We start from the raw sequence: 26,855 nt of genomic DNA, 5'->3' as shown, positions 1-26,855 counted from the left end.
ATTTCACAGCTTGTATTGTAATAACAGCGCTAAAGGAGAGTAATTTGTTTTGTCAAAGTGTTTTATAAAGTAATTAAATCCATCTCTGTGAGCTTTAACGAAAAAAAAAAAAAAAATGTTTAAAGCTTTGGATTAAGCTGTGGTAATCAACAGTTATAATGGTGGCTTTGAAATTAGTGTCAATTGATTATATTGTAATAACAGAGTATAAGAGAATAATTTGTCTTGTGGTGTTTTAAAATAATTAAACTTACCTGTGTGGTCTTTGACGAAAAATAGAAATAATAATTTAAAGCTCTGGATACAACTATGATGACCAATAGTGTAACGAATTTTTATATATACTTTGATATGCTTTAATATAGTATGTTAAAACAACTGAACTATGTGCTGTTTGTTTATCGTTGAAATTTATCACCAACAAGGCACAGACACCTACTGTAAAGAATCCGGCCTCATAAAACTATCTCTGTAAAACAAACAAACAAATCTTTATTGTAAATTGTTAAAAATGTAAACAACAAGACATTGTTTTGGGACCTACCGTAAGTTGTGTATCTCCTAAGGGTTCAGGGGCCATACTTGTTGTTTTGTTTGGTGACAACTGCCGCGTGGTGGAGCTGAGTGTTTGAGGCGGCAGAGACATGGGAGAGATTCCAGTTGTCGTGGTGACCAAATCTCTGATCCCACCGGGATGAGGTAGTCCCGCACCGCTAGAAAAGCCTCCATCAAAGACCGGAAGAAACATGAAACCTTGAGGTGTGACCCCTTGTGTGACCCCTGCCGCTATTCCGGGCATTCCAGGTAAGGATTTAGTTGCTGCAGCAGCCATATACTGATCATTGAGTAGAATCTGAAAAGAACAAAATGGTATGTTAGTGAACTACAATAAAAAGCAACTCTATAATGAACAGTAAATGAACGTACGAAACCTTCATAAGGACGAAAGGAATTCTTTATTGATATAAAATAAATAAAACATTAAGAAAGTCGGGCATAGTCCAGTGGTTAGCGTGCCAAGCTGTGGATCGCAAGATTCAAGATTCTAGAAGAAATATCACGCTATTCAGTTAGGAATTGAGTTGTAGACGGCGGGTGCTACTAATTGTTTGCTCCTACCCTGGTTAGCAGTTTTAAATTAGAAATGACTTTGTGTGAGCTTTGTGGTTTCTATCCTAGCTGTTTGTTGTGCCTTTTAGGTTAAAATTACTAACAAGTAAAAGATGTATTAAAAACAAATAAACAAGAATTGCAGAGATTATTTCATCTAGTTAGTCATCACTACCCACCGTCAACTCTTCGGATACTCTTTTTCCAACTATTAGTGGGATTGATCGTTACATTATAACACCGCCATGGCTGAAAGGACGAGCATGTTTGGTGTGATGGGGATTCGAACTCGCGACTTTCATGTTACGAATAGAGTACCCTTATCACCTGACCATGCCGGGCCTAGTCATAGGTCATCAGTCTTCACTAGTTGGGATGTATGACAACATAACAGATATATAACGTCCATAAGTTGCATCAGTTTTCAAACATTTTGCAATAGAATACGTACACACATTTTTGTTAGGGTTAGAATGTTATATTATGAATTAATATAACCACTGCATTCTGTAGCCGTAGACAAATAATGAAGGTGATGGTAAAATCCCACTGTTTGGTGATATAAAAATAGCCAAGAGTTGGTGATGAGTGACTCAGTATTCGCAGTTAGCGAACCCTCTGTATAACTTCGCGCGAAACTTTTGAAACAAAACAAAAACAGTCTAGTTCAGTTTGTAAGTACCAAGGTACTGTATTATCACTGATATGTATGTTACACAGAATTATTGAAACCATCAATTAGTTAATGATATTCTTTGCTCAATTTTTCGGTGTCCCGGTATTGTATTATAACTCATATAGAAAATACGGAATTACCGATACTGTTCGTTAGTTAATAACCCTCTAATATAAGTTTGTCGGTATCCCGGTATTGTATCATAACTTATATAGAATACAAAGAATTGCTGACACTGTTTGTTAATTAATAACCCTCTAATATAAGTTTGTCGGTATCCCGGTATTGTATTATAACTTATATAGAATACAAAGAATTGCTGACACTGTTTGTTAGTTAATAACCCTCTAATATAAGTTTGTCGGTATCCTGGTATTATGACTATAAAGAATTATCGATTTTCTCCATTAGTTAATGAACCTCCTATTTCAAGTTTGTTTGTTTGTTTGCTGGTAGTGTATTATAACTGGTTAAGTCAGAAAGAATTATCAGTATTATACATTAGTTTTTAAACTTCATAACACATGTTAGTTGGTTTGACGGTAGTATATTATGACTGGTATAGATTATAATGAATTATCAACACTATATATTAGTTATTAAACCTCCCTAACTTAAGTTTGTTGGTCTGACGGTAGTGTATTACAGTGGTAAACATTTATATGCAAAAACGGCTCGTTTGGGTTGAGAAAATATTTTACATAGAAGAGCGAACAACGTTTCGACCTTCTTCGGTCATCGTCAGGTTCACAAAGAAACAGGTAACTGACCGGAAGCTGACCACATGTTTGAAAGGGGTTGTGTAACTGAGTGTCGGAATGTAGAGGGCGGTGTTAGATGTTTGAATATATAATTTTATTTATTTTATTATATTAATATAGGTATAAAGGCGTTCCTTTATATTGGTTTATTTTGGGTTTAAGTTGTTGTATAAATAAGGCTTCTTTAATTTTGCGTTTGTTTATGTTTGTTTCTTTATTTAGTATTTGAGTGTTTTCTATGGTTATGTTGTGTTTATTTGACTTGCAGTGTTCGAAATCGTGTGAAGGTGACTTTTTATGTTCTTTAACTCTAATTTCCATTTTTCTACTTGTTTCTCCAATATAGAAGTCGTGGCAGTTATCACATTGTATTTTATAAATAATGTTGGTGTTGTGTTTGTCAGTGTAGTTTTTACATAGTATAGACCTCAGTTTTGTGCCTGGTTTTTGAATAAATTTGGTATTAACTGGAATGTCATATTTTGTTACTAATTTTTGCCAAATGTTGGTTATTTGTTTGCTGATGTCAGGAATATATGGTATACAACAGTATATGGTTTCGTGATTTTTTGATTCGTGAGATATATTTACTTTAGTTGGTTGATTTTGCTTTCTGTGTAGGTGTGTGCGTATAATGTTTTCTACGGTTTGTGGAGGAAACTTATTGATGTTGATGAAGTATTGTTTTATTTTGTCTAATTCATTGTTAATTTTATCTGGTGAGCATAGTTTTATGGCTGTGTTTATTTGGTTTCTTAGTATGTTGAGTTTTTGTTTTGTTTCATGTGCTGAGTAGTATGTTTGCATAATACTCATATATTTGTTGTTTGAATAAATCAAACAACCTTTGATTGTCGGTATCAATCGTTGGTGATTATATCACCAATATCAACAATTATACAGATATAATTTATCTGTATAAATTTAGTATACAGATCATACTCTCGGTAAAAGTGTCATGTGGTGTTTCATCCTTGGTGGACACAGCAAATTGTCCGATATGGCTTAGCTATAACAAAACACACTAATAAGTGACATTTAATCATTTTATCACATTCACTGTTAAAAGTTTTCACATGTCCAATAGAGTTTTGAATGAGGTTTACCATGTATGACTATGCATGTTAATACTTGATGTATAGTCCAGTATGGGTGATTTTTCTGGTGGATTTCTGTTTTGAAGTGTGTGTCAGTTCTTGTAATTTTGAGGTTAAGAAATGATATTTGATTGCTTTCTTCCTGTTCACATATGAAGTTAATGTTGGGATGTATAGAGTTAATGTGATTGAAAAAATTAACTATGTGTTCTGTAGATTTGAATCCTGCAACCGTGTCATCTACATACCTGTACCAGTATAGTGGTGGATGTAATGCTGTGTTAATATAATTAAACTTTTTATCAAACTGTAAGCACAGTGAACAATTAAATACGTGCCCTTTTAAGCCAGAAAAAAAACTTCATTAAAACTACTTATTTCAAAATATAAATCTATATTCCACTTGCTTGAGGAAGTTTATCATTCGATAACTTTAGAAAATTTTCAAAACAATCGCTGTTGCATGACATACTTCAATTATATTTGTTAATGCCTTAACCAAACCACTTATTACTTTTATTTGCTGTGAAACTGACGATTTGCTGGAATTTTCATTTGTCAATGTATTCATTTCCTCTGCCATTCTGATTACATAACCAGCCACATATCTCACAATGTGCTTCCTTATAGAGAGAAACTACTGTAAGATCATACCTGTGCGCATAACACACGTCTGACACATGTGCAGAACCACTAAAAAGTGTCATGTGGTGTTTCATCCTGGACAGTACGGTATCCTGCAGATTTTATTTCATGATGGATGAACAGTCTTTTATATGCATCTATGAACTGTCGAACAGTAACTGCAAGATAACTAACAGCAACAAAAAAGTTCCAAGTGACCTTGAGTTATATATATACACACACACACACATATCAAATGATACCTCAAGGACGGTGAAGATGATAATGCTAAATCACTGAATATATTTGATTGCAGTTAGGAACCTTGTAAATGGAGTATATGTTTCTAAAATGTTTAATTGCAGGTTTTATTACGCTCTTTTAATTTTTAGTCAATGTATTTTTTATTTTAGTTAAGCAAGTCGAAGAGTCCATCAAATATTCTTATAAATTTAACTATTGTGTCACTTATTTTAAAATCGGATAATCCGGATCTTTGTTGCAAACGTCTACCCCACTTGAGGTTAAACTTTTTGGTACAAAATTAAACTTTCTTTCTTTTTGCTTCTGCCATTGAATATGCATTGATCGTAATTTGTCCTCCGCTGGGGCAGCTGTAAATTTTCGGATTTACAACGATAAAATTAGAGGTTCGATTCCCCTTGGTGGACACAGCAAATTGTCCGATATGGCTTAGCTATAACAAAACACACTAATAAGTGACATTTAATCATTTTATCACATTCACTGTTAAAAGTTTTGAATGAGGTTTAGCATATGGCATTTATTATCTTAACTGATGAGATGAAACAATCGTGGACACAACTTTTTTAGCGACATACTGACAGTCAGGTATAAGTAGACCCGGACCATTACAAACAAGTGCCACTGTTGTAATTCCGAGATCTATTATCACCAAGTTTGTTCGTTCTTGTCTTGTTGTGCCATTACTAAAGAAACAGACATCAGAGATTTTCCAGTTGCTGTTTAGAGAAATATCCATAAACACCAAAAGCTGTGTCTTATCTGCACCAACACCAACAGAACCAAGATATTTCTTTACATCCATGTGTCTCCTTATTGTGATTTCATCTACCATTAAAGCACAAACAGCTTCACTGGCTCTTTCGCTTTCTTTCTTTCTTGTCCATTGTAGAGCATCAAACGATTCTTGGGTAAAAGTTTCTGGTTCTCCATTAATACTTCAAAACCACTGTCTATCAACAAATAAATGAGGTAAGAACGAAAGTGAACCTACTTAACAAAGACACTTATATGTGTCCCAAGTTCGCCTCAGGTAAGTAACATTGCTTAAGGGTTATCGCACATCCTATGTACTGGCTGCAGCTTACACTCTGTGATGCATTATTATACATCCTACGTACTAGCCTCAGCTTACACTCTGTGATGTATTATCATACATCCTACGTACTAGCCGCAGCTTACACTCCGTGATGTATTATCATACATCCTACGTACTAGCTGCAGCTTACACTCTGTGATGTATTACCATACATCCGATATACTGGCTGCAGTTTAATTCCTTATGGATGGTTTCAGTATATCATCAAAACAAATATAACAGATATACAGATTACGATCCTCAATCACATGATGTAGAAAAGTTAACAGAAAATAAACATTTGTCCAACCTGCAGCTCCTGTATTTTCTCATTCTGTTGAGCCAGTTGTTCCTGTTGTCTTCTTATCTGTTCCTCCTGCTGTCGCCGGATTTCGTCGCTGTGTCTGTTGTCTTCAATATGAAACTAGGGAAAGAAAGATAAAATGTCATTATTTCTAGCTTACTTCAAGTTAAAACATAGAAACGTTTAGACATTTGTAGTTGGTTTTATACGTTTATAGACTAAAGACCTTTTAACAGATTTAACTGAAGCCTGATAGAGAGGCTGGCAAAGTTGGTTAGTTATTTCAATATGAAGGAGATGGAAAATTGTTTAAAACTCTATCAATTATCGATATTTCAAATTTTTATAAAACACGTAAAAAAAGCAAAACTTCCTGAATCACATTAATTACCTGATATACAGTGATATAAAAATGTTCAATTCTATCGCCCCCACCCTGTGGCACAGCGGCATGTCTCCTGACTTACAATGCTAGTAACCGGGTTTCGATTCCCGCGGTGAGAATAGAACAGATAGCCCATTATATAGCTTTGTGCTACAGACAAACAGTCAATTCCATCAGTTATCGAAAAGTTAAGACTTTTTTAAGTAGTATCGGTTACCATAATATTAAAGTTTTGTGAAACCTTTCAAAATTGTATTACTTACCTAAATTTGTAACAGTGGAAAACCTTCCAAAACTGTATTAGTTACAAAATTTGAAACAGCTGTAAAGCCTTTCAAAACTGTATCAATTACAAAATTTGGAACAGCTGTAAAACCTTCCAAAACTGTATCAGTTACAAAATTTGGAACAGCTGAAAAGCCTTCCAAAATTCTATCAATTACAAAATTTGGAACAGCTGTAAAACCTTCCCAAATTGTATCAGTTACAAAATTTGGAACAGCTGTAAAACCTTCCCAAATTGTATCAGTTACAAAATTTGGAACAGCTGTAAAGCTTTCCAAAACTGTACCAGTTGCAACATTTGGAACAGCCGTAAAACGTTTCAAAATTGTATGAATTACAAAATTTGGAACAACAGTTATCTTCCAAAGTTCCATCAGTTCAATTGATAGATAAAGTTTCACGATTTTAAGAAAAGTAAACACACTCTGCTCCTATATCCGACTTGTTGCTATCAGAGTTGCTATCAGAAAGGTACTTTTCACACATTTCACTAGTATCAGGTATGAAGAACAGAAAACAATACAAAAATTGTTCAAAAAGGAAAATCTCACGTTTCTAATCTGCTTGTTTCAAGTTAATGTTTTTGCTTTTCGTGCGACTCTTTTCAACCCTTTTAAGGTAAACTATATGGAGCAGCGCTACGCTCCATAGTTTCTGTCCAGACATGGCAACAACAAAGACTCTTTCTCTCTCTGAGGCCAGAATGTCAGTCATTCAGTTCATAAAGTAAACAACAGGGCGCTCTTTCTGTGACGTGAAGACAGGGAAGTGTTGAAAGCCAACTGTTGTGTCGAAAACTTGCCCCTTTCCTCTAAACTGAAGTCTGAGATACCAGAAGCAAAGGTTGTTAAGACTGTAAAACACATCCATGAAAAGTTCAATCTAAAATCCTCAAAGTTCCAGAAAAACCTTCTGGCCATAAGCTTAAACTAGTGGACAGATATGAGACAACTAGATCAGCGATGCTTGTTTTAGAAACTATTTTTAGCGGCTATACTAATTGGCGTTTAAAACACGAGTCTGGTATCAAACCTTTCTGTCGTAGAGAGAGACAAAGAAACTTATTGTTGGCCAGTGACTGAACTTCCGGTCCGTGAAAAAAACAACAACAATACGCACACACAAAAATTAGCAAGAATTGCAGAAAGCGGGACAATGATTGTGAAATTGCAAAGGACAATTCTTACTCACTTATAAAAGTTACAAGAGAAACAGAAAATGCAGAACAGGTATTAGTAAATGAAAGAGACGCTGCAAGAAAAAGTCTTAACCAGTTGATAGAAATTACAACGTCCCCTTGGTGTGACAGAAATAAAAATTTGCATTTACAACGCTTAAATCAGGGGTTCGATTCTCCTCGGCGGACACAGCAGATAGCTCGATGTGGTTCTGTTATAAGAAAAGACACATACACGCATAAACACACAAAAGTTACAACAGAGACAGGTACATAAAATATCATCACGTTCATCTGGGTTTTCAACGTTTCTCTCTTATAATAGTTTCATTACTTCAGGACTAATTTCTGTCTGATTTTAAACCACCTTTTATTTAATTGAAGAGCTACTCATCTTTAACATAAATAACTCGTTTGTACTAGCTGAGTGATAAAGTTAGCCACTTACTCACTTTATTTCTATATCACTCATACACGTACACCATTTAACTGAATATCTCATATTTCTATTTGGTGTATAAAATAGATCTAAGTACTTTCTTCTATAAATGAAGTTTTGTTTTGGTTTGTTACAATTTTTATATATAGCACTATAAAACGACTATAGTAATAAAGCACGAAAGTTCATCAGGCCTAACAATTATGGTTTTTATTACATTTGTTAAGCCTAATAAATTATCTATAAATATCTTTGCGACAAAGGCTAGTATACCAATTTGCTTCCAAAGTAGAGACAATTGTCTTAAAGTGTATGACCAATGAAAACGAGCACGATTAGAAGTTTATTGGTGAAAATCTGGAGTCAATGGATGTTAATTATTGTTTTGTCTGCTTTAATGGATATAACGTATTTCCCTACGTATGTAGACACGAGACTATAGCTTATTAACCTTAATTATTTTTAAAATACCATTTTTTTTTCTAATTTCATTCAATATGTTACATCTGACTGAGTGAGACCTAGTAGTTAGTGTGTTGGACTGCGAATCTCAAAATATAAGCTTGGAATCGCAATGTTGCGGAAAGCACGATTCAGCTGTAGGCATATTAGAAGAGTTTAAGATGGACGAAATTCGTCTGGTAGCGAACGACACTGATTAGTTTCCCTTCTTTGGACCAACAATCTAAAACTTGGAACGTTTATGCTTAAACTTTAAGGGTCAATTGACCTGATCATTTAGTCGTATGAACTGCCGTTCAGGTTGAAAATACCAATACCAAGAATAAATCTCTGGGTTCTGCAGATATACTAATATGACCAAACAACAGTATTCCTTGTTAAAGGCTAAACGAATTGTACGATAATATATATATATATTAAGAAATAGCTACAAAGTAGTATCTTATTACATATGAACTGCAACAATCTCCCTGTTATCTGATATACGTAACTATCCTAGAACACAGTTTTACACAGCAATCAAAATTCTGTGAACTATGTAACCCAATCCACTTCCTGTCGTCGCTGATCATGTGAAGCGCCCTCTATTAAGTTCAACACAGTTCAAAAGCCTCAGAGATTACGTCCTACGTTATATACAAATTAAGATGAGCTAATAAGAAAATAAAATACTAATTCTAAGCAAATTATCAAGTTTTTTTCTTTTTTGTGAAGTGACAGTTGCTTGGAACGTGTAGAAAACCTTAATGTATGCTATTAACATCAGCACTCTGTCTGAATCTTTAGTGAAACGACCTGGTGTCAAGGCTGTGAGTGCTATGCGATTTAGACTTTATTTCAAAATAAATATTAAATCACTGTTCTGTAAAATATATACATTTCGTAATATTTAGTGTGTTTTTATCGAAGCCCGTTTTGCTATTATTTTACTTTACAGAGAATTTTTGTAAACTATAAAATAAGAAAAGAGAGCCAAGAAAAAAAGGAAAGAAAAAGAAACCCTACAAATTTAGTCAGTGCTTTAGATTGGCAAATATTATGTAAACATTTGAGTATGTTTTCAATAGGTGGCGCTCAAATACGTGTAATAAAAAATATGTGACGAAAGCTTTCAAATGTCTTTTATCATACGACAGAGAACAAGTTTTTTCTTTCCTATTTACCTGCATAGCAACTTTCCGAAGAAGGTTGTAAAAGCTGAAACCACTGAAATAAAATGTATCTTTAATTTTTAGGTCATCTTAGCGTTCATACTCTACTATTCTTCAAAGTAATATAATAAGAAAAACATGTTTTACGACCTAATTTTTGGTTACTACGCGCACCTTCAGAATAAGTATCATCACCTGGTATACTAATTTGTAGTGTTAGAACTACGTTTTGCCTCTTAAGGGAGAGGGAGATAATGAACACGTTTCAATATCCTTGGTGGGCACAACATAGACAGCCCATTCAATAGCTTTGCGCTCAACGTCAGGGAAACAAATAATAAATTCTACGTACTTGCTTTATTAACCAAATAACCAGTCTAAAGCAATAACACTGGAAACTCCAATTTGTCGTAGCAACCGTCAACTATGGGCATAACCAATATTATTAATCGTCAAATAGAGACATAGTAAATCATAGCAACCGTCAATTAGGGATGTAATCAAGCAATATAACCATCAGATAGGGGCGAAATTAACCACAGCAATAGTCACTTAGGGGCGTAATCAACCATAGCAACCGTCTATTAGGGATGTAATAAACCACAGTAACCATCAAACAGGGGCGTAACTAACCACCGCAACCGTCGACTACACGCATAGATTAAAACATAAGGACCGAGGATGTTTGTTAAGGCCATTCCTTCTGGCTAATATTCATTAATGTTATTGAGAAAGTTAGCGGAATAACTCTTCGCTAAGAAAGAAAATAAGAAAGATACATTTCTATCCACACTCCGTGTAAATTATACTTGTCGTTACAACATCAGCTTTGACATTTGCTGATTGAATTGAGACAGCCTATGTGATATTCATCTATTATTCTTGCATTGTGGACCAACTATAACATATTTTGTATAACTGGCTATCAAGCTTCCAAGTAGTTGCGTAATGGCCCTGCTAACTCTTGTGCTTTTCCTCTTGCATATTACAATGAAAAGACAAGTTCTGACGCGACTTGTGAGAAATATATTTTAATTGGAAATATGAATCAAATTCTTTCTTTTTACCAAAAATCAGGGCCAAAGGTTGGAATCTCTGTTAACGTATACCAGTTTAACTATGCTAATATCCAGGGGTTTTCCCAAGAGAAACTTCTTGACATCAGTAAAGAAACCTACCCCAATGTTAAGATAATGAATCTATCATTTAGTCAATGTATTAATAGATCAATAAAAATTGCTTCTAAAGTAAGAACAAACAAAAACAACAAATCGGGTCACCAGAACTATACAGTACAGCCGCAAAACAAATAAACAAACTGGGAAATTTAGGAAACGATCCAATAGTTAATACATCACACCAGACAGATAGTTTTACAGAAAACTAACCGTCTTAAGGTTATTCTCTGGACTACGTTTGACATATCTAATATTAAACAAAGATATATTCATGAAGAAGTTACACGTGTAGAAGTCACATGTTCCGCGTATTCGTACAAAGCTACTATGGGACTAACTGAATTAGTCTGAGAAGGCAGAAGGAAGGAAGTTAATTAAAAGGACCCACCACCAATCCTTGGCGACTTTAATGGAATAGTGGGATTTCATGTGTCTCCTCCTATCACGCATCCACAGTCTCAAGGTACGGAACATAACTTTGAAAAAACGGGAGCCTCAGATTCACAGTTCAGTCAATTAATCCCTAGATCACACAAAACTCAGACAACTGAATGTAATAAATAACTTTACAGTCATACATCTTTAGTGGGAAGTCAGAACTTCCCTTTTAGGATAACGATCTCAACTGAAAAACTTAAAGTTCTTCTTTTACAGAAAAAACAAATATTCGTTTGTATCTCAGGACGACTGGCATAGGTATTAACACTTAGAACAACGCTTCGACCTTCTTAGGTCATCTTCAGGTTAACAAAAAGAGAGAGAGACATTTTTACTACAAGTGGATTTCTCGTTATCACGAATATTCGTTAGGCTATTTTGTTTTTAAATCAGATGAACAAATAAAATTAGTAAGACAAAAAGGTTTTGAATTATAACAACCAAAACTCAAATCAGACAAAAAAAGTTTTAACTTCCTTTTTTTTTTTCGATAACTCATCTACATTAAATAACAAGCAAAGCAAAGAACGCACAGTCATAGCATAATGATTAAACTTGGGCGTTAACTTTTTAACTGATATACAATCATAGGTTTATGACAGAAAATAATGGAGCATTTGAACTACATTACAAGGCGTTTATTCACCTAATTCAAATGGTTTCATTTAAATGGTGTGAGTCAGTGTTGAAATAAATAAGTAAAAAACAAACTAATAAAAAACAATTACGAGAATCTCGACTGAAAAGAAATAGGTCATGGGTTATAACTTGTTTGTTTCAAGAAAATAGGAGTAAAAATCAGTGGTTTGTTTTATTTGTCCAGTCTGTACTCTTGAAGTTGGAGGCTAAATCTACTCATAAACTAAGATGTTAGCTCATTGCTAATTCACGAGTTATGTCTGATAACAAGCTCGATTCTCTTTGCTGATTTTATGCCAGTGCTCATTCCACGTTCGTTCTTAAACTAGTGCAGTTAAGTGAAAAACAAAAGGGGAAAAGCATTCGCTTTCCTTTAATAAAATTAAAATTTATTTCAGTGTTTAATTCTTTCTCGAACACTTATTTCTGCTAAATGACTGACTCTATTAGCTTCGGGTCAAACATAGTTTAGTGGATAGCATGTCCGAACTGTGAATCCGAGGATTCAAGGTTCGTAACTCGTTGTCGCACAAAACGTGCTAATTACGTTGGAACTATTTATGCGATGTAAGAATTATGATTAAATCCCAGTATTCAAGTAGACAAGACTAGCTCAAGACTTGGCGACGGACACTATCGACTAGCTCCACTTCATCTCGTTTGTTAGGTAACAATTTTGTACTTTTGAGCGAAATGTTCAAACAAGTTATCATTTATGGTTTTCATAACACATTTCCTGATCTTGCAAGAGTATACTTGTGTGGACATGATGAGGAACCAAGACAAATTTTAATAGAAAATGTTTTGATGTTACACTCCAAACGACTGAGAGGTGGTGAAACCTAAATACTAAAATTAACTGGAATAGTGAATTCAAATTGAACGTTACTAAACTTTCTTTTCGTGAAGTTCAACATTACTGAAGCTTAAACTCATGAAGCCTACAGGGAACCTAATATCGGTGTTTAACTGTCAATTTTATAATATTTGGGCTCGAACGTCAGACCTTTGGTTCGCAGCTCGGCACATTAACAAGTAGGTCACACGCGGTCCAAGAAAGAGAGAAAACCATAAGTTAACAGAAAGGTTACTCCAGCCTACTTCTTTATTTTTTAACAAGTGAGTCTCGTAATGGGCTTACTTAGAATCCAGTGCCATGCTCAAGATATATACATATATATATATAATTTGTTCACTATTATGGAAGCATGCTCATCGTCCTTCTTATCTTCTTGTGCTGACACAATTCATTATAATCTATTCTGTGAAATATGACGATATGTCAGCTACACGAGGAGAAAAAAAGAAAGATTCCGAAACACATACATTAAGATTCCTGGGTCTACACTGCAGTTATGGGAGATATAAAAAAAAAAGCATCTTTTGTAATAATAAACACATTTTCCATTAAAAGGGGGGGTGAGGGACAAGCAGTATCTGTTTTCTAGCTTATACAAGTAGTAGTTAGAGTAAACAGAAAGGGATATTAAGAAAACGTGAAATATCTGTAACAACTGCTACAGGGACAGCTATCATCTCCCAGACCTAACTCTTGGCCAGTTTGCAAAAGGATTAACGAACCCACGCCCATCCATATGTAGTGGGTAACCATCAGTTAACTACTGATCCACCTCATCCCTGTGAATCATTAGAACCACCGAGAAAGCGAGGTTGAGGTCAGGGGTAAAAGGAACGGTCCCAAAGAGTGCAGGAGATGTCTCTAAGAAACAGGACCACACAGGCGACTGTATAACAAACGAGCGTTGCAGAGATCGTGGCGTTCTCACGTCATTTCTTGTTCTACTGTGAGCTGTAGCCATGAGGAAGATGGATACTGACAACTGCAAGAAAGGTCACAGACACTGACCAGGGAGAAGTACACTAAGTACTTTGTGGTAATATATGATAGTGCTTTACTTCAAAATGGTATTTCATTGTTTTTTATAGTGCTACATAAAGTATTTCTTCATTAAAAAAGTAAAATTGAAAATGGTTTCGATTACAAAAAAAAACTCAACAAAAATGGCAACGTGTTACTACGGCAACTAGTAACAACGAGAACCAATTTCAAGAACAACCAATAGCAACAACAACCAATTTCAACACTAACTAGTAGCAGCGACAGCTAGTTTCGACAACAACCGATAACAACCAGTTTTAACAGCAACCAGTTTCAACAATAAACAGGAACAAGTGAAAGATTAGCAGAGTCAGTCGTAACCCATTGTTACGAGACCCTTAAAGATTGTTGGAAAATGTAAAATATTATTTACTCAAGCGCTCGATCGAGGCTTATGCAAATTCCTCTCGTAAATCGTATTATTTGGAATACTGCCATGTTTGTCCTACGGTGTGTTCGTCCATTTCAAATGCAGTTAGCAAAATTCACAGTAGATTACTCTAGACATTAAAATATTCAAAGCTCTGGGATGTGAAGAAGGGCAAACTCTAGATTTTATTTTCGCAAGACGTTCCTATAAAAACACACAAAACAATCCCTTTACCGCTGTGACGGAAGAAAGATACACTTTCCACTTAAAGTACTTTCCCAAGCCGCTTTAAAACTCTCAAAATATGACAGATGGTCTCAAGCCGCCAGGGACTCAACGAATCGCCCGTTTCCAGAGGGCGGCAGAGATGTAGCGTTTCTCCCCTAATAAAATGTTTGGAACCTAATATCGCGTCAAACAATGATAATAGATCAAGACAATCGGTGAAACATCTTTGAAGTTGCCGACATCCATTAGACTCCTCGAGCCCAACATCTCGTCTCGAGCCATGGGATTACATTCCTCATCGAAGGATGCATGTGCACCACAAGCAGAATCGCTCACAAAAGTTATCACCTCGAGTGTCTGTGGAGATTTAGGAACGAATGCAGTTGCAGCCGGTTCAACTTGTTCCTGTATTCTTTTTTATTGCTTTCTAAGGGACCAGATTTTACGCACCCTCAATGATAAATTGACAAAAGTGGCTGACCGACAGAAACAAAAGCGAAATCGCTCATTTTAGCTTTAGTGAGTTGTGGACCTCATTGGAGGATCGTTCGAAATCGTTCCTCAAAAAAAAAAAGAAAAGAACAACAAAAACAAAAAAAGACCGCAATGTTTCATTTTTTTTGTCCGAGAACCCCTCGAAGGTTTTACGTATTAGCAGTAGGTAATATTATTTTATTCTTGGTGTTTCAAACAGAACATATCCGGCGACAAACAAAGCGTGCAATGTTTACGACTTCTGCTGCAACCAACCTAAAATATGCACCAAAAACATTCTCGTGGTCAGAAACGTAGGTTCAATAACTTCTTTTTATTTCAATTTGTTTGACCTTCATTGTGACCTTGATCTTTGTGCTACGTCCACTAAAAATTAATCTTTTGGTATTTGGGAAGGGAGTCACTCAAGTTTTATTTCGAAACTTGATCAAAATTAGATCACAGTTTTTCGAGTTAAGTGTCTGACTCTAGTGCGATCTTGATTTTTGACCTGTATTCACCAAAACTTACTCAACTGATCCTTCAGGAAACTAAATTTCTGTACCAGACTTCGTAAACAACTGATTAAGACATTCTGAGTTGACTGTTCACACACACACAGGAATGAAAACAATCTCCATGAAGCTGGGGGAGGGGTACCTAAAGTAGCACTGAAAACAATTGAGTCGTAATTGTCTTTTATTTTGTCTGTTTCATCAAAAATGGTGTTGAGCCATAGTAGAACGACAAACTTCGAAAAAATATAATGTAACAATAAGTAGCTCAAATACTGAACACTAAGTACCTTTAAAAGGCTCCAGTTCAAAGGTCAAACCAACACATACACCCTGCCATTGTTATAGTGCAGCAAGGTTTCAACACTTATTCTTACCACAGCATCAACAAGTACTTGGTATAACGATGTAGTGTTCCCATAACATCGAAACTGCTACAAATGTTTGGTAAGCAGCTCAAAAGTGAAACCAACCCAATAACCGTTTGTTTGTTTTATGAATTTCACGTAAACCTACACGAGGGCTATCTGAGCTATCCATCCCCAATTTAATGGTGTAAGACTAAAGGGAAGCAGCTAGTCATCACCATCCACCGCCGAGTCTTGGGGTACTCTTTTACTACCGAACAGTGGAATTGACCGTCACGTTATAACGCCCCCAGGGTTTAAAGGGCGAGCATATTTGGTGGGACGGGAATTCAAATCCGTGACCCTCAGATTACGAATTGAATGCCTTAACTATCAAGCCATGCCAGGCCCCCAAGTACTGAAACCGCTACTTGCAAATACATTTTTGTACATTTTGTTTGCATAACAAATAGATATAATCTTGCCTTTCTTTTCGTTTTCTTCTGATGGATAGCTACTAAAAATATAGGTATAGAGATTCGATTTTTACTACTTGATGAATAGCTACTAAAGGTATAGACATTCGGTTTTTACTACTTGATGGATAGCTACTAAAGGTATAGGTAAAGAGTTAGTTTTTTACTACTTGTTTCTTTTTTGGGCTGCGATATTTATCTTATGTGTTGATCAGTAACTGGTAATGTTCGAAGAAATTTCATTAGGATTTTTTAGATGTGTGGCCTACGTACCATTGGAAAGTCAAGACGTTGTTGCTCCTATAAGCTTTCTCCTTTATGGCTCGCCCCCCGCTAGTACAGCGGTATGTCTCCGGATTTACAACGCTAAAATCAGGGGTTCGATTCCCCTCGGTGGGCTGAGCAGATAGCCTTTGTGGCTTTGCTAAAAGAAAACACACACACACACACCTTTATGGCTCAGTTATAAGCTTGAATGCTTTCAATACTATAATTCGCGGTACGATCATAACGGGTCGGAGTCATAACGCAGATTGTCCTACTTGAGAGCTAGGGCTTGGAATTGAAGAAACACAGACGGAACGTAGTTTCAATGAATGCCGATTTCTGTGGCTTGGTCAACATTCAATAGAAAGCCATGCTAACAAGGACCTGTTTTTAATGCGATCTTCGTTGAGGGTTAACTAGTTATCAGCACTGCTGCAAATATACGCTCCATATTTTGATACTGAGGTGCGTTATAAGAGTGAAGACCAAATCCCACTACGCACATAAAGCAATTGTGTTTTCTTTGCGTGAAATTCTGAAATATACTTTTGCTTGTTTGTTTGTTTTCGATTTTCATTCAAAGCTACACGAAAGCTATCTGCGCCAACTGTCCCTAATTTAGCAGTGTAAGACTAGAGGGAAGGCAGCTAGTCGTCACCACCCACCGTCAACTCTAGGGCTACTCTTTAACCAATGAATACTGAGATTAACCGTCATATTATAATGCCCTCACTGCTGAAAGGGCGAGCATGTTTAGTGTGACGGGGATTCGAACCCGCGATCTCCGGATTACGAGTCGAATGCCTTAACCATGTAGCCATGCCTGGCCGAAACATACTTTCAGGGAAATATAATTGAAAGTAACATAATTGAAGATATCGTAAATAAAAATAACTATGGGGGAAGGGGATTAGGATGGTTAGTACCTTGCTGGTTATTTTTCTATAATTAAAGCATTTTGTAGAAGTTTTACGTTAAAATAAATAATTGTTATTTTACTTTTCTTAAGTTTACAAACTATCTCATTCCAAATTAAACCGTAACTGGTCCCTTACTTCTTACTTTTGAAATACCCTTCGTATCAATTATTAGCCAAAAAACACCACACAAAAACTATATGTGTTTGGTGAATAATATAGTACATAACAAATTATGGAATTTTCCTCTGACGTCAGTTCTCATAGTCTTCCCATTGGCCAGCGGAAAATAAAGTTAAAAAGCTCCGTAGTTTTATGTACAAAAGAAAAAAAAACAATAAAAAACCATACATATGTACAAACATATACACACAAAGTTTCGATATTTGTACATTTAGCTTTTCATGACTGAGCCACCTACTCTAATGTAAATAAATATCTGTAATTATGATTATATTTTCAACTAATTTGAACACTTTCATTTTATAGGTAATTAAGTTAGATTTAATATTATGTTCGTGCGCTGCATGAAACACTGGAAAGATCTTAAAAAAGAAATAATCCATTAAAGACACTTAATTCAGTCGAAGCACTACATCACTTTGTTAGTGTTTACGTGAATGTTATGTAGACATCAGTATGCAGATAACAGACATGATCAGTTCCATCTTGTTGCAGATCGCGCGTGTTAAAACCTGATAGCCAGCATTAGACAGACAGTAAGGATGGTAAACGTGTTTAGAGCTCGTGTCTCGGTCGTTGTGAAAGAGACGATGGTACGCAAAAGGGGGAAAGGGGATTGAAAAGATCCGTTGTGATTGGTTAGTATATACGAACTTCGATCCCATATTTTTTTTTTAGGTCAAGGAGGTGAATAGGTTCTCAGACCTTTAAGCTTTGTATCGTATTTCAAGAGCCGCACTGACTGACACCAAATAATAACAGTCTATCACTGGTCGGCTCATCTTTCCTGCTAGAATGGATCACCGGTCTCTGTTTAATCCGAATCAATAGCTCGTATTCATTGCATTCTTTCTGTGGTAACTGGTTTGTCATTTATCGCAGTGATTTGATAAGACTTACTTAATGTAGCACAAGCACGCCCTCTTTCAAGGTTCACAAACACGCCTACTTAGGGAAGAGCGAGACTAAAAGGGCTGATTTTGAACTTGTCTTCAATATGTTATTTGGTTTTGCTCAAAGCGATTTGTTTTACGTTGGGTTTTTTAATAGTTTTGATTTTATTTATCTTGCGAAAGAATGTTGTTTTTTTATGATATTTTGATCCTGGTTTCTTCACTGACCACCAGAAGGAAAATAAAAAGGTAAACTAAAAATGAAACATCCATTTATATACAGTATTAAAATTAGACTTAACCAATGAAACGCCTTGTTATAAGCTCTTTATTTCTTCACCTTTTTATTCCATAATACCCCAAAATGAGCTGATTTTACGTACTGGAATAAAATTGAAGTGCACTTTGTCTATTATAATTCAGAGAAAGTATTTAAGCGTTTACTGATCTACGTGACTTAGAAGCGAAAATTAACAAACATTTAGTCTAGGAGACTATAAAATAATGTACACACGAAAAAATAACTGAAACTGTAGAGTAAGTTTCTTAAACTGTAGAGTAAGTTTCTTGTAATATAATATAAAATATTTCTACTCTCACAGAAACATGAATAATATTCACTCTGAAGAGAAACTACAACGAGGGGGGGAGGATATGGTACGTCTAACCACACATCTGAAATGTCCATTATCTTCCGATTTCTTTTAAACAAACACTTTCCTTTCGCGTAAATTACTTAAATTCTTAGCCCCCCCCCCAATGGCACAGTAGTATGTCTGCGGATTTAGAACGCTAGAAACCCGATTTCGATACCCGTTGTGGGCAGAGCACAGATAACCCATTGTGTAGTTTCACGTTTAATTCCAAACAAACTTAAATTTTTCAACAAAAGAAAAGATCTACATTTAAAATGATCCACAATACGCCCCTAAGGCTGGGTATGTCTGGTATTTATATTTCAGTATTTCTGTGTCATACAAAACGAATAAAACCGGACTGGTAAATAATCCAGTATGTCTATTTTAACAAAGACAGGGATTGTTTCATTTGATTTCACAATTTTCATGCAAAGCTACGCAAGGATTAATCGAGATAGGATACAGGAAAAGTAGCTGGACAATATCATCCGTCGATAACTTTATGGATACTGTTGTCTGACTGAATAGTGGAATTTGACGGTCACTCTTATAGTGCACCTACGGCCAAACATTACAGAGCGCATGTTTACACGAAAGGGTTTGCTTGTTTGTTTTGCGAAAAGGTACACGAGATCTATCTGCACTATACGTCCCTGATTCAGCAGTGTAAAACTAAAATGAAGGCAGCTAGTCATCATAACCCACCGCCAACTCTAGGGCTACTCTTTTACCAACGAACATTAAAATTGGCCGTAACATTATAACGCACGCTCGGCTAAAAGAGGCGAGTATGTTTGGTGTGACACGGATTAGAACCAGTGACCCTCAGATTACAAGTCGAGCGCTCTAACCACCAGGCCATGCCAGGCTCACGCTAAAGGGACGCGAACAGTGTACCCTCCGATTCAGAGTCCAGGCATGCTAACCAAAAATGACGAAGCAATAAAATCTTCCTCAAAATAAGAATATTTAAAACACTGCATTAACCATTTAACCTCGAATTTAAGTTTTATAATCTCTCAAGTTCTCTACTGAACTACCAAAGAAGAGTTGTCACAAGGCATAAAAAAAGAAGAAAAAACTCAGCAGTCAAGATAAAGATATTTTGAAAAACATAAACAGACCTCGTATAAAAACAAACAACCATCATCGCAACTATGCGAATAAAAAGGTCCCCAAAATCACTTCAAAAGAAAAAGAAGAAAAGCAGAGGGCGTTACAAAAATTATAATAGTAAAAAAAAAGTAGCAGTGAAGTTTAATTTTATTGGTCATTCAAAACTATGAAGATAAACCTGTATCATCTGAAAGATACTGCACCTAACACTTCTTCATTTTTAATCTGCCACAAAAATCCTACAAACAACGACTAGCTAATGCAGTCAATATCGGGAGAGGTAATGTTTTGCTAAAATATTCCGCAGAATTATTATCATAATCCCATCTTATTCCCTGAGAAGCATTTCTCGTATCTTACAACACCCGGGTTTTGATAGCCCTACCAGCCCACTAGGGGGCGATAAAGCTACTTCATACACTTAAGCCACATAAAAAAAAAAAAAAAAAAACAACAGAGGATCGGTCGAACTGATGCAATTCGAATGAAAACTAAAATGGCCGGAAACACGAGTGCGGATTTCGTATCCTTGAATCTCAAGAGGATAAGCGCTTCTCTGTCAGATTTGATTTAGTGTTTAGTTTTGAAGTTGTCCACAGGGTTCGGGAACAGTGCTCATACCAGCTTAATGTCTCATTAGACACAACTACTTCCGCATAAGCAAACAGACTTCCTGTCCATTTCTACAACATCGGATCCGCGATAATGATCAAAGAAACGAAGCTAAAAACTTAAGATCAGGCAGTCAAATACATCAGTATTAAAGACATCAAAGGAAGACGTGCGCAATGTCATTCATAATTAAGATTCTGTTTGTAATTACTACATCATTACGATACTGGTATTTAGTATTCAGTTTAAGATAATTAAAACACTCTAACTTGAAAAATAAACACATCCCAGCTTTACGTTTTAAGTAAGTTCGAAATGATATAATCAACTGACATATCTGAGTGGTCAGTTAAAAAAATAAGCATTAATATACACTAATCAGAAGAAACGGTTTTAAATACATACAGTAACAGGGAATCCACTTCAACTTAGAATAAAGTACAACATACTTTAGTATGACTACAGCGTCATAGTATCCGGCCTCATCCGGTCAACTATGACTATGCTTTCTTTATCTATGGAAAATGCAACTCGTACAATTACAAATCACTATGTTCTGTTTGATTACCCTTAGTATGTGTCTAATCTAGTTTTATCCACACAAATATTCTAAAAATCTACGTGATACAGCATAACTTAAAAAAAAGTTTAACATTTAGATATTCTTAAAATATACTTAATATCGTATAACCCGTTTTAGTATCCTTAGAATTCACTCGAACTATCTAACCTATTTAAATATTTTTAGAATTCACTTAATATAATCTAACCCAATTTAAGTATCCTTAGAATTCACTTCATATAATCTAACCCTATTTAAGTATCCTCACAATTTACTTAATCTAATCTAACCTATTTAAATATCTTTAGAATTCACTTGAACTATCTAATCTATTTAAGAATTCTTAGAATACACTTAATTTAACCTAACCTGTTTAAGTGTCCTTATGATTCTCTTAATCCACTTTAACACCGTATAAATATCATTACAATACACACAATCATGTATAACCCGTTGAAGTTTATCCGATTTTATTTTGATTATTTATTCTTAGAACACAATCTAACTCAATTTCAAGGAAGTGTGTGATTAAACCTTGTTGTTATGGTAATATGTATTAAATGTTCCACAGAAACAACCTTACAACCTTTGTTTGGTAAGCAACGAAATCGAGAACATTTAGGCCTTAATCCTTTGGTCAAACTCTACACATTCATTCTCTAACGAGATCGCGTACTCATGGAAAATAATTTACGCGTAAATCTGAGAATTTCTCTCCGATTATAAACATTTTCTAAGGAACAAGAAAAGCTTTGACTTTTACGCAAAATTAAATGAGAATCAACATGCTGTTACGCAATGGATGAAGAGAGAGTAAAACGTTTTTTTTAACATCTTGCAAGCTGTTGTCGCAATACTGCTTTTTGTTTTTAAGTTTTACTTTCGCATTGAAAAGTCGTATATTATTTCTTGGGACTTATATTTAATATCTTACGTAAATACGCCGACAGATCAAAGGAAAACGGACAACGGTTGGTCCATAGTCAGGATGTACTTGAAATGGACCAACAGATCAGAGAACAATGGTTGTTCCATAGCCAAGATGGACTCGTCATTATACCCAAAACCTCTTTAGGCTTATTTTATTTTTTCATTTGACTACTTACTCTAAAGCGAGTCTAACCTTGATGTCGTTTACTTCCTCACAATAAATAGATAAAAATGTATTCACATTTTTTGTTTATTAATTCACTTTAGCCTAAAGTTAGAGAATGTATAGCCGTCCTCCGGTAAGATCAGAGAGCACCCTCCATCATCTCTTATCTGACGGAATTGTGGGATTTGTCTGTCATTCATATGCTGCACCAGCGTCTTCACAGTGAGGAATCATGTGGCAACAAGGAGGAGTACCAGAACTATCAGGAAGTGCAATAATTATAATAGTAAGATTTACTTTAGATATGATAGCCTGCAATAAGCAGATAATGGAAATGAGTTAAGAAAATATCTAAAGATAAACTTCATGTCTAAATGGCTTGAAAACACCTAATTTTAAGATTGTTAGAAAAAGCCAACCTGATTATTTGGTTTGGTTTATTTCAAACTTCGTACAAAGCTACACAAGTGCTACCTGCGCTAGTCGTCCCGAATTTAGCAGTGAAGGAACGAATGGAAGGTAGATGGGTATCACCACTCAACGCGAACACTTGAGCTACTCTTTTCACCAACCAAAAGTGATGAAGTCAGAGTATCAACACAGCTGGCAACAGGCGGAATCCCTGAAATAGGGAATGATAACCTATGAAATTCTTAAAGAAAGCTATTAGGGATCATTCTAATCGTAATGACCATCCAATAATCTTTCTACAAAACATCACTGGAACGATCCCAGTAATGACTGTAACTTAAAGAACGAGTCACTGTCACTTTCATCATCAGGCAGTTATTGCTGTGTAAGGATGCAGAATACTTCTCAGACGAATGAAAATGCTTTAAAACTTATCATAACACCCTAGCTCTGGAAGATGCTAACAATGGAGTCCAACTGTCCATTCTTTCTGCCAAAATGTTCAGAATAGACACCTGTATAATATGTTTAATTCAGATCGTAGTTGCACTAACTCACAGAAGAAGCATCCCGAAGACTGAAAGATAGGCAATTAGACTGAAAACCATTAATACTGGTCTGTTTCAAGGAGCAAACATTTTCAAAAGCTATACCATAGGACAAATCCGCCTTGACAGTCCAACTACATCCTGGTGGTAACCTTACGACAAGATAATGTACAGCAGATGCTCTAAAAAAGCTGAAATCGAAAACAAGATGTAATGATAACTTAACAGGATGAGCAAAATATGCGGCGACTCAGGAATGATAATTAATCTTACCAAAGTTATAGCCATCTTCTGCGCACTCAACACCAAACAAACTAATGAGAACAAAACAATACCATCTTTTGTGAACACTGCTACACCTCTAAAATAAACACTGAAATAACTGGGGTTAACCATTGACATAAAACTCAACTTTACTAAAGTTTACCAGAGCTATCGAAGGCATCAATGCACTGAAAATTGCAGCATAAAATAGACCTGATGAAAGTCACTTGCTTATGTTCTACCAAAATATTACCTGCTACATCACGGATTACACACTACTGAACAGAGAATGCACTTCAACCACTCTCACAAAAGTCATATTACAATTCACAAGTTTCGGTATCATCGAAGAACGCTTACAATCAAATTTCGTCACCACGATATCATGCTACAAAACCATGCATTCCACTTTTGAGAGCCACCTGCCCTTTTTTACTTGAAATATTTCAGCTCCATAGTGATCTTGTAAACACCAACCAAACAGTGAATTGAATTACCTAAAAAGCGCCTCAGAAAATTCTCATGATCGGATATATTCTATACAGTCATCAATGAGATAATTCATCACCACCAATCCTCAGATGCCCCAATAACAGAATAAGCATCTGGTGCTATAGGACTTGGAGAAATCAGCCCATAAATAAAATGTGTAGACAAAGGGCAGAAAGAGAAGCAGGAAAATCGTATCAGCATCTGTTTAAAAACAATGAACAGTCACATGTCATCAAAGCCACAAATGATCCCTACACCACGGATAGAGGAATAACTGATTGAGCATTCATCCTCTGGCGAAGAAACAACACGACGGATAATTAAAGGTTCCAGCGAGAAGCATCTGGATGGAGCTGGAAGCCTTAAAGCAAGCTCTTGTCTGGATTTCTGAAAACAACAAATCACAAAAGGATAGTACCACCAATATAATATTTGAGACTGACTTGCGGTAAGTACTGTCCAAAGTTCACACTGGTTGGCGGATTGTAGAAAACATATTAATTGCTTGGAAAGAATATTATTTAGATGTACAAGCCAAGCTATAGAGGGATAAACTTAAACTAGGAAGCTGACAAGCCCCTTTGTCAAATCCAAACAAACTCTATTGCAGAAGTAAAGCGAAAATGGCAATCATGAAAAGTCTTCATCGACATTAAAAGTAAATGAGACTGCTAGAAAACAAAGTACCAGATGGTGTAGCTAGAAAAAACAAAATACGTAAAAATTAGTAAGATAATACACATCCACCAGTGACATCGATAAAGAAATCATCATCTACATCTTACGAGACAGTCAACTGAATATATTATCGATAATATAATTCATCTTTATATATGTATAAATTTTAGTGAAATTAAATAGTTACATCCAAATGAAGCCAAATAAGTAAACAAAATCATGAGAAAGGATTGCATTAAAAAACAGCAAATCTCAACCTCTGATTAATTATATTATAACCATAAATTTTTAAGCCATAAACAAAACACGTTAAAATTAAACAAAATACGCTGCACGTTTTTAAAAAAGACCCTAGGATACAAGCTACAACGTGGAAATATAAAATGTATCCTAGGTTTTGGAGGTGACTGAAAAAAGAGGACGCAACATTGCGGTAGGGATACACCGTCTATCAGTCTTAACCTCCAATTCGCTAGTCTCATATAAGAAAATTAAAAATTCAGAACTTAGGAGAGCGAGATGTGGGTGCTCAAGCCCACACTATCCCATCCACATCTATATCATCCTTCACTGCCTGCAGACAGTTGTGGAAAGGTGACTGCTCTCCCAAGTTAAAATAAGAATAAGAAAAAAGATAAACACAAAAAGATTAAAAATAAATAGATAAAACAATAAAATAAAAAAGGTGTGATGTTTAGTGTTTTCTTATAGCAAAGTCACAATGGGCTGTCTGATTAGTCCACCGAAGGGAATCAAGCCCCTGATTTTCTGATTTTAGCGTTATAATTCTGTAGACTTACCGCTGTATCAGCGGAAAATAAGGTACTACCATTTGGGTGTAAGTAAGATAAAACTTACTAAAAATAAAAATTTCAGTTAAAAATAAGTTCATTTAAGAATTTGGCACTACTTTATCCGGATATGCACTTTGAGCCGCATATAAAAGCACAACAGTCACAGTAAACTATCACTTTACTGACGTCGTGTTAATTAGTGCCTCTACCATATTGAAGGCAGGAATGATAACTTCAAGATGTAAGTTTTATCTTACTTACATCCAAATTGTAGTACCTTATTTTATTTGTTTATTCTTAATATTTATATGTTTATATTTTCTTTATTTTTATTTTAACTTGGGAGAGCAGTCACCTTCCCACAACTGTCTGCATGCAGTGAAGGGTGATACAGGTGTGAAACGTTGTGGGCTTGAACATCCACATCTCGTTCTCCTAATTTCCAAATTTCTAATTTTCTTATGTGAGACCAGCGAAATGGAGATTAAGACTGATAGACGGTGTATCTCCACCGCAATGTGGGTCCTACTTCCGCAGTCACCTCCAAAACCTAGGATACATTTTACAATCCCACGTTGTATGTGTGTGTGTGTTGTTCTTTTAGCAAAGCCACACAGGGTTATCTGCTGAGTCCACCGAGGGGGAATCGAGCCCCTGAATTTAGCGTTGTAAATCCGTAGACTTACCGCTGTACCAGCGAGGAACCCCACGTTGTAGCTTGTACTCTAGGATCTTTTTTAAAATGTGCAGCGTATTTTGTTTAATTTTAATGTGTTTTGTTTATGGCTTAAAAATTTATGGTTATAATATATTGTTTCGATCTTCTATTCAGGGTTCTGAACATTTCTGTTTTATATGTGCGTGTGTACGTATATGTTGATATGTATATACATATCCTTCTGTAGGTTTTTAATCTTAATACTATGTTTGTTTGTTTTTTCTTATTGTATGGATCTCGGTTATTTCTTAAGGGATATATGTACACTTTCTATAGAAGTCCCGAACG

At 35.5% G+C, this 26,855-nt stretch overlaps 1 protein-coding gene across 8 annotated transcripts in view; it reads right to left on the bottom strand.

The window, feature by feature from the left end:
- The window catches only part of LOC143238868 (uncharacterized), a 303,511-nt gene that overhangs the window by 26,208 nt on the left and 250,448 nt on the right, over positions 1-26,855 (bottom strand). For all 8 annotated transcript variants that reach the window (XM_076479463.1, XM_076479462.1, XM_076479464.1 and 5 more), the window contains 2 exons: positions 5,921-6,034; positions 545-853 (listed from right to left, as the gene is read on the bottom strand). In XM_076479463.1, coding sequence (XP_076335578.1) covers positions 545-853; positions 5,921-6,034 — 423 coding nt within the window. The remainder of the gene's footprint in view (positions 1-544; positions 854-5,920; positions 6,035-26,855) is intronic.

Source organism: Tachypleus tridentatus, chromosome 13, assembly GCF_004210375.1.
Source record: "Tachypleus tridentatus isolate NWPU-2018 chromosome 13, ASM421037v1, whole genome shotgun sequence".
Taxonomy (NCBI): domain Eukaryota; kingdom Metazoa; phylum Arthropoda; class Merostomata; order Xiphosura; family Limulidae; genus Tachypleus; species Tachypleus tridentatus.
Note: the sequence above shows the minus strand (reverse complement) of the source record. Positions and strands in the feature narration are given on the sequence as shown.